Here is a 9,848-nt window from a genome sequence, read left to right as displayed (position 1 = left end):
TGCTATAAAATAGCAAGGAATAAATAGTATTTAGAAATACACATTCCTAAAAGCCTGGGGTGCCTGGGGTGGGGGGCTCAGTTGTTTAAGTGTCTGCCTTCAGATCAGGTCATGATCTCAGGGTCCTGGGATTGAGTTCCTGCATTGGGGTTCCCTGCTCAGTGGGGCACCTGCTGCTCTCTCTCTCTCTGCCCCTCCCCCCTGCCTGAACTCACTCGCAGTTTCTCGCTCTCTCTCTCTCTCCCTCGCTCTTGCTCTCTCAAATAAAATCTTACAAAAAATAAATAGAAATACACATTTCTAAAAGTCCTGAAGCAAGGTTTTTAATACTATAAGAAATACACCTTTGGTGGATAAAAAGTTTGCACACGCATACACTTACACCACTGTATCATATCCATATGGCAAGGTCACTGCACTTTCCAAGTGTCAGACATATTGAGAGCAAAGGGTTTAATCTTAGGATGGATGCCAAGCTCATTCATTCATTCAAAATGCATGTACTGGACTTTTGCTGTCAACCAAAATGAATCTACTGAATTTACTCTCCAACTAAAATAACCAAACACAGGACAGAGTATAAACAACAGTTTTTCAAGAAACTCTGAATCAAAGGACAGCAATCCCTAAAAGATAGAAAAGGAATGCAATGAGCCCTGCGATTGCCCTAGCTCACTGCCTTGAAAGAGTGTCAAGGAAAACACAGGCAAAGCCCAGCAGACTCCCTACGTTTAGCAGAAAAAGTTAAGAGCCCAAGGCAGTTAGAGTTCACAGAGTACTGGAAAGAGCTTCAGAGAGAGGGGCAACTCCAAAGAGCTCTTCGCCCCTCCTCCAGTATTTAGCACAATCCTGATCAGTCCAGGAATGTAAGGTAGCCACGTGAAGCCTAGGAAAAAACCACCCAAAAGGTTAGGGCAACTGTATGCAACACCCACACAGGACAGTGCCTGTATACATCTCTTGCTGTTTCTCCTTCTCTGTTGGAACACACGCAAATATATGGAAAGAATTTGTTACAGGGGATTGGCTTATGTATTGTGAGGGATCGTTAGGCAGCTTCTATAAGACTGTACCTCTGTATCTGATGCAGAGTCTAGTGGGAAGGCAAGGGAAAGAAGAGGAGATCCAAGCAAGCTGGAACCCTGCATGCATAAGCTGGAAAGGTGAGGATGGACTGAAACTCATACTCTTTCTTCTTGCCTCAGAGTTTGGTGCAACGTATACAGCAGAGGCAGAACCTCGAGTCCCACCCAGCACGGGGTTGCGTGTATCAGTTTGGGTCCTTTGAGAGGAAGACACTGAGACGGGTTTAGACGTGCAGGAGATTTATTGGTGGAACACCTGTGGGGAAAAGAGGAAGGAGTCAAACGAGGTGACCCTACAAAGGAGAGAGGGAAGAAGAGGTGAATAAGAAGAGTCTTCGATCTCAACCCAAGGCTAGGAACGTTCAGCCAGGCCCATGGAGAGTCCATGATGAAAGTTGCCCATCAGTTGAGTCCCTCATCTGGAGAAGAGGCCTGCACTGGATCCTTGTCACATGCAGTCATTGGCTGGGAGCAGCTGGTAGGAAGTGTGTCCTCAGCGGGACTCAAGGTTGAATTCACAGCGCAGTGGCTGGGGCTCTTGATCAATTATGCTCACTGAAGCAGGAAATCTGAGTGGCGCGTTCTCACCAGCACGTCATAGCAGGATGGATGAGGACCCAAGTTTCTAACTAGAGAGCATATTTTCATAACTAGATATTAAAAACAGCAGCATAAAACCCACCATTGTCTTCGTGGTAGGCAAACTGGTGGGGATGCTGTCCACTACATCACAGTGTCCCCTTTATGAGGGCCCAAGAAAAACAGCTCCTGTGGCTCAGGGCCAGGCAAAGTCATTCCTCCTGCGCAACTGGTATGTTTTCATCCTGTAGCTATGCAAAGTTTTGTCGCTGATTTTCTTTCTGTCTTAACCATTAGGAAATTAAGATCCAGACCTGGGTTCTAACTCTAGCTTTGGGGCTTTCATTTTTCAGCTCTTCTACCTTTTTTCTACTCTTTCCTGGTTTTCAACACTACTCTTCTCTGCAAGTGATCCATACTCCTTTCTGAAATAAGGCAGGAAATAATCACCTTCGATTAGGCTAGTAACTACGAGAACTAAAAAGACCAGATTTTAAATGCTTCAGTTTATTCCTTTTATGATAACTTTGCATAAAGGTCAATCCTTTTACTCTCAACCAGCCCTAATAGAAATAGTGAGCCACCCACACGTAATTTTAAATTTTCTAGTGGCCACATTTTAAAAAGTAAAAAGAAACAGATAAAATTGAAACAATTTAAATCTTTGAAAGGCCAGTGTGTACTTTATAGGTAGAACCTGTATCGATTTGGATCAGGCCCACTGCAAGTGCTCAGTGGCCAGATGTGTCAAGTGGTTCCTGTATTGGACAGTGTCAGTCTAAAAACAAAGCTACCGATGACCAAAGAGTCCAAAAAATTTTTAAGATAACAATCACAATTGTACCTAACCTATATAGTTGGCTTTTATTGAAGATTTCTGAGGTTCTAGGGGTTTCTGATTCAATACTAGGAAGTAAAAAGGAATTTTCCTCCCAGGGGTAATGATCATGAAATCCCTAAGATACTGGATTTTTTTTTTAACTTCTATATCTTTGTTATCTGATTCTTGATTGGACCACCCCTGTGTACTTCTGAAAAAAATGTAATATAAAATGGTTATGCACATCTAGTAAGAAACAGACATGTATTTTGTTTATCCTATATTTCATCTACAGTAGTATTAAAAATTACTTCAAAGCCTGTGTATAGAGCTGTAAGACCAAAGAACAGAAACCTCTCTAGCTGTGATCAACAAATGAACAACAACAACAAAAAATGCTTAATTCTCCTTGCTTGGGGACAGTTCTAACACTTACTCCTAAGTTTGGAGAAAAAAAAAGTATTATTCATTTACATCAAAATTAGAAGACTAAAAATGTAGTAAGATTCCTGAGACTTAGGAATTAGATTTTTTTAAAAGATTTTATTTATTTTTGAGAGAGAGAGAGAGAGAGAACATGCACTCCAGCTGGGGGAAGGGGCAGGCAGAAGGAGAAGCTGACACCCCCCGCCCCGCCCCCCGCAATGAGCAGGGAGCCCAATGAGAGACTCCATCCCAGGACCCTGAGGTCATGACCTGAACCAACTGAGTCACCCAGACACCCATGAACTGTATTTTTTAAGGCAATTTATTTAACCTATGAGAGCCACCATTTCCACATATTTTCAATAGAGTTATATCACAGAATGGCTATGAAGATCAAGAATACTGTGTATAAGTCCAACAAATACTAAGCACTCAGTAAGAACATCATTTTTAATCACAAAAGGTTATTAAATCCAGGTATTCTTAATTTGGGGTTTACAGACCTCTAGTCCATAGATAAAACTGCAGGGCTGGGGGGAGCCCCAAAAATTGAATAGGAAAAAAGATTACATCAATACTTTCACTAACCTCTAATCAAAATTTAGCATTTCCCCATTATGAATACTGGCAAAAACAGTATTAGAAGAACCTGCCACTTTGCACTAATAGAACAAGTATTTTCACACCACATTTCTGATATCACAAGTCTCTCAAAATACCTTTCATCACCTTTTTGAAATTCTAGTACTTGTTAGACCTACTACTAGATCTTGTTAATCAATGCATTAGAAAAGAAACAATACTGTGTTACCAACATATTGTTTTTAATTTCAGTATAACTAGTTTGCTTTGTAATACTCCATGTTTTATTTTATACACTTAAAGCATGATTCTGAGATGGGCTCCCTAGGTTTCACAAAACTGCCATGGCTCGAATAAAGTTTAAGAATCCCTAAATTTTAGTCTGTTTCTTTCCAGAAAGCCAACCAAGTTTGATAATTGAGCACCTGCCTGGGTGAGCCCATTCCCAAAGTCTCAGGTTTGTTTTCTATGTGTGTAGCCCTGTCAATAAGCTGTTGCAGCCCTGGTACCTGACTCTATCAATTAACCTGTTTGCTGAGCTCACCTTCAATATATGGCTGGCACCTACCCTCTTCAAGGTTCTGTGTCCAACTTGACACGCTGGTTTTTTGGTATGTTCGGATGACACTTACTGGCCCTCGCGGGATGTCGGGCCCCTGGTGAAGCTGCGCGGTGATTTTGCGGTGTGGTCCCAGACTGGTAGCATCAGCATCTCCTGGCAGCTTGTTAGATTTGCCAATTCTTGGGTCACACCGCAGACCCAAAACAGACGCTCTGAGATCTATCAATGCGTGTTTTATCAAGCCCTCCGGGAGATGCACGCTGGAGTCTGAGAACCACCGCGCTAGGGAATGGGAGGGCAGCCCAACCGGGGGCGGGGGTTGGCGATGGTGCAAGGAGCTCTCTCACCTCCAACCTCCGTGGGGACTAACGCTGCTTGTCCAACTGGGGCCAGGGGCCGGGGTCAGATTGGGGGGGCGGTATTGCGAGGCAGACGGTGCTGAGCGGCCTAATGAGTCGAAAGCCAGGGCTAGGGTGCTTGTTTTACTTCTGCACCCCGGTTTTACTTATATTACTCCAAGCCTCGACGGTAACTGACAAAGAAGGTCTCCCCATACCGACCCCTTGGCGCCTCCAATGTATGGCAAGAGAAAAGGAGTCAGGGAGAGCGCCTGGGCACGGGGTAGTGCATGGGCCCCCAAACCCGCGGGCTCTGCCCCGACGGCTCCGCAGCCCCCTGAATTCTTCCCCCGCCTCTGCAGGAGCCGGAGGGCGTGCTCCCTGCCGGGAATTGCGGTCCCGGAAACCCGCCAATCCCAGGCTGGACGGGCTCAGCCGCCTCCAGAAAACTACAAGTCCCAGGATGACCGGCGCGGGTGTGTCACGAGGGAGGGGCGGCGGGCGCGGCTAAATAGCCTCCATCGGCCATTTTGTGGGAGAAGCCACAGCGCCGCCTCTTCTCTCGCGTCTTCGCCTCCGTGGCCGCCGCCTCTTCCTCCGCCTCCTCCTTCGCCTCTTCCTGCCTCCTCCCGGCTTCCGCCGCCGCCGCCGCTCCAGCCGAATCCCAGCCCCGGGGCGAAGCGTCTCTTTATTTATTTACGTTTTCTCGCCACTGCAGCCGCCAGACACGGTGATCCGGGCGGGCCCCGCAGGAATTTTATCCCCTCACCGGCCTCACACTAGTATCGCATGTCCACTATCCAGAACCTCCAATCTTTCGGTAAGATCAGGCCGCCACCGCCCCCTGCCCCCGCGCGCCTCCCGGCCGTCCGCCACTACCCGCCCTCGCCGGGGCCGCTGGCCGCCCCGCAACCCCGAGGGGCCCCCCGCTGCCCTCCCCGCACCCCGAGTGGGGCTTTGTCTCGGCGCCCAGAAAATGGCGACTGGGCCCCTGGCGACCCCCTCCCCGAGGACGGCTGCGGCCCCCGCTCCCTCCCCGCGGAACCCCCTGCCCTGGCTCCCGCCTCTGCCAGCCCGGCCCGCCGCTCCCCGACCTGCCTTTCCACTCGCTGGGGGTTGCCAGGCCCGGGGCTGGGGATCGGCTTCCATCGGCGGTCGGAGGGGACTCGGAGCAGCTCTCTCGGGCATTTGGTTAAAGAAGCGGATCCGGCCCTCTGATCTGTCACAGGGCTGCGGTCCAGCTTCTCTGCGTAGTAATTTGTAAAATTACGCCTCTTGACAGATATGTGTATGTGCGTCTGTGTATATGTAGGTTTCTTTTTCTTGTTTACTTGTGAAGGGCACCGTTACGGTTAAATGATTGGGGTGGACACGTTTTGACTGTTTTGTTGTCATCAGAATGTAATCGAGATGACGCACATTTTTATAATAGCTATAAAATTATGGTTTTTTGAAAGCTCAGGACTGCGTTCAATGATAACAATCTGCCAATAACAACGTTTCCTATTCATATGTCCGTGGACGTAGCTGTTGAAATTTTTCCTCTTTTTGTGAGAGTACCTTGGTGGTTTTCTTAATACCTCGCCCCATCACCCCCTCCCATCCCCACCCGCAAAAAAAGCAGAGGCACTAGAACCTTCTTTGCTGCTAGATTGTAGTGTGCCCTACATCTGGAAACGACTTACTAAAAGATGTTTTTCTGGTTTGGAATTTTTTTTGTATCCCTTTGCAGACCCCTTTGCTGATGCAACTAAGGGTGACGACTTACTCCCGGCAGGGACTGAGGATTACATTCATATAAGAATCCAGCAACGGAACGGCAGAAAGACACTGACTACTGTCCAGGGCATTGCAGATGATTATGACAAAAAGAAACTTGTGAAAGCTTTCAAAAAGGTAAAGGTGTTGGGAAGAAAAGGTTAAACTATAGTTATTGATGACTCCTGAATAGGACCTTTACCTGACTTTTAAAGTATGGGTGAAAATGGTGGACCTAAGAAAGCTGTGTTCATTCTGTTAACACCCAGATATTTGTGTTGTCTCCCATTTTAAAATAATATTTTCATGGCTTTCAAACAAAATGTGAAATATTCAGTTCTTGATGTTCCAAGTAAAATCATTTCCTTTATGTTTCCTGCTGATTCACTTGCAAATTAATTTGGGAGCGCTGGGGATTACAGGAGACGAAACCTGTTTCTTAAACATGATCAAGACTACTGAAGTAGTCAATATTAGTCTTATGGTGAAAATAAAACCTCATTGTATCTGACTCAGTTATGTTAAACATACTCTTCTCCAGAAATTCGCCTGTAATGGTACTGTGATTGAACATCCTGAATACGGAGAGGTTATTCAGCTTCAAGGTGACCAAAGAAAAAACATTTGCCAGTTTCTCTTGGAGGTGAGTGGCTTGGGTGCTTTATGTACAACCTTGAGATTTCTTCCAAAATTATATTGAAGGGCAACATGCATTATGAATTATTTCCTCCTTAGTTAAAAAAAAAGAAAGAAAGAAAAGAAAAATCATATGAATGAGGTAAATTGGTTGAGAGAGGAGTACAAAGTTGGTACTTATTTTGAAGGCAATAGAAGCTTTATTCACTTATGTTATCATTCGAATGACCTGATCATTCCTGTACCTACATCGTCAGTTGAGTTTGGGGGCATATCAAGGTATTTAAGTGTGTGTGGAATTGTTTAGTGTTAACAGTTAATACCGTAAGTAACAGTGTTGCAGTCGACTATTAACAATGATTCTTTTTATAGTCAGCGCTCCATGTTTTCTTAGAGATGAAATAGATAAATTTCTCAGTGATTCTGTTAAATTTTGTTTTGCAGGTTGGCATTGTCAAGGAGGAACAGCTTAAGGTTCATGGATTCTAAAATGAACCTAAATACGTGGAGAATTTCTTGAATAGTTTTGTTCTCTAAACCCAGTTTGGCTGCCTTGTGAAATGATTCTCTGCAGTAAACGGACTTTTCATGTATTTAATCATTCAAACTCCCATTCACACCTGCATGATTACAGAAAACATGGGGTATGTAGGTTAGTAACACATAAGAAAATTGCAGTAAGATGGTAATGAAACCCCATATTCATCTTAACATGTTTCCAATGGAAAATATTTTGTTTTGAGTGTTTATTTGTTTATTGTTCAGTTTATTTTTTTTCACTTGATTAAATGTTTTTTGTTGTATTAAACCATGTATGTTGCAGCTTAACAATAAAGAAACATCTATGAATCCTTTGTGAGCAATTAGGCTCCCAAATATAAGCAAGTAAATACACATATTTCGTCTTTCATAGGTGGAGTTCTCGTTCTGCAAGTTTTTGTTGTTGTTTTTTAAATAAGGAGCACCTAGGTGGCTTAGTTGGTTAAGCATCCGACTCTTGATTTCGGTTCAGGTCATGGCAAGTATTCTAATTGGTTTTTACCTACTGTTAAACCCAAAGATGGAGGGGAGCATTTGTTATATAACTTGTGTTCTTCATTTACTGACTTAATAGGAACAGGAGTATAAGCTTGGCCAGAGCCAAGATTTATGAAAATGTAGTGTTAAACTTTCAAAGAGAATATGAAGTACAATTTAAATTCAGAAGTATTAACACACAGAATTCTTTTATATGTTTTTATTGATGATGTTCCTGGGCTGCCAACATAAATCTGTCCCAGTATTATGCCAGATAATACCAAAGGCTCTTGACAGAAAATAAGTTTAGTCACAGGCACTGTCCTGCAAGTGTTGATGGGTGGGATCACTGTCTTACAGATGGAAGACAGAGGTGCAGAGATTAGTTTACCCAGAGTGCCAGGAAGTAACTGAATTGGGGTGCCAGCTCAGGGCTTCCAGGCCAGAAAACTCATGTTCTTTAACTACATGGGTTTTTACCAAAGGAAATGAGAACTGTAGGTGACAATGCATGGGGGTTGGGGCAGCTCTTAGAAGACTTCTGCAACTCATTTTCTTGAGTTACAAGCTTCTGCTTTTTATGGAATAGTAATAATTTGCTCCATTATACAAGCCATGTCATTAAATCCATTTCACCAAGACAAAAAAAAAATGCATCTGTAAATGCATATTCCAGCTTAATGTGGTAGAATAATGATGTGAAAAGTGTCTCACTCAGGCCACCACCATGTTCTGTACCAGCTGAACCCTTGCTCCTATTTTAATAATAATGTTTTTGGAAAAGCAAAATTGGCCACCATAGTTTACCTCTTAGAGACACTAAATAGGTTTTGTTATTTCCTTACCCCGTGTTACTCCCAAGAAAGACTGGGACTGTTAAGTGTGAATATACCAGAATACAGTGCTAACTTTGGGAGGCTCTTTCTGAAAAACAAATTTGACCAAGAACAAGCAGTTTAAGAGCATTTTCCAGCTAACCTGAGAAATCCTCATTTTTATACCTGTAACATTTTGTAATGATTCCATCTCTAGTTGAAATGTGCCATGGAAATAGTTTATGAAAACGATAAAGCCGAAACCTAAGTTAACATCTGTGTTCAAGAGTTGCCTCCTCATTGTAATGTTTTAAAATAGGGGAGCCAAGCTAGTGCCCAGAAAATAATTGACCTTTAAAACTGAACAAAGACAGGGAAGAGAGAAACCTCACAAGAAAGTCCCCTCTTGGCACCCGTAGGTAAGCTCTCCATAATCAGTGTGTCAGGTCACTCCCACTGGATGAATGAAAAGCCTCCGGTGCAAAATGATGATTTCTTTGAGGAGTGCCCCTCTTGATTTCCCTTCAGCCCATAAGCCCCAGACACCTGACTGGAATTCTCACCTGCAGGGCAGTCCCTATCCTCAGAGCAAGAACAGATCATGTACCTTTTCCTTCTTTTTAGTGTTTGCAATGCAATGGAAATAAAGGATGTAATTAAGATCTATGGATTTCCACAATTTGCTGAAACTTCGTCAAAGAACTTAGAATAAATATCACTCATGTGGAGAAACTGGCGGCCTTGGAGGTACCTAAGAGCAGGGGAACAGTGCTAACTGCTCTTGTCTGTTTCAGAGGCAAAAAGGACTAGGCAGCCCTGTATAACTGAGGAGGGAAAATAGATTATGTCTTAACAAATGTAGCGAAAATAACCAGCCGAGGGGCGTCCCTCCTTGTGCTTTCCATGTGGAATATTTAGATCTGCAGTTTCTTTAGTGGTCTGTACTCCCAGGATGCAAAGTGGGAAAATAGTGAATAGAGGACAAGTAAAATTGTCCCTGACCTTCTAGATGTGACAGAGGTCTTGGCGAAGCTATTAGGAAATGAACCTTTGGTTGAGGCAGGGCCTGGAGTAAAGTGCTTCTAGCAGTGACCTCTGCCTCCAGTCCCAGACCCCCTGAGGCCCAGAATAGCCTGGGGGAAGCAGCCTGCTCTATGTACTTAGGAATTCACGTAATAGTAGCTGTTTTCAACCATCCTAGAAAGAGCAGCTCTAATATGGAAGGAACAG

General features: G+C 44.0%; 1 protein-coding gene across 1 annotated transcript; it reads left to right on the top strand.

The window, feature by feature from the left end:
- Nucleotides 1-4,908: 4,908 nt before the first annotated feature.
- On the top strand, nt 4,909-7,717 carry EIF1B (eukaryotic translation initiation factor 1B). Its single transcript, XM_080824732.1, has 4 exons — nt 4,909-5,212; nt 6,125-6,288; nt 6,692-6,793; nt 7,231-7,717. Exons 1-4 carry the CDS (start codon nt 5,182-5,184, stop codon nt 7,273-7,275), a joined length of 342 nt encoding a protein of 113 aa, XP_080680858.1. The 5' UTR covers nt 4,909-5,181; the 3' UTR covers nt 7,276-7,717.
- The last annotated feature ends 2,131 nt before the right edge of the window (nt 7,718-9,848 follow it).

This window comes from Martes martes, assembly GCF_963455335.1.
Source record: "Martes martes genome assembly, chromosome: 1".
NCBI classification, from domain to species: Eukaryota; Metazoa; Chordata; class Mammalia; order Carnivora; family Mustelidae; genus Martes; species Martes martes.
This window is presented reverse-complemented; position numbering and strand designations above follow the sequence as displayed.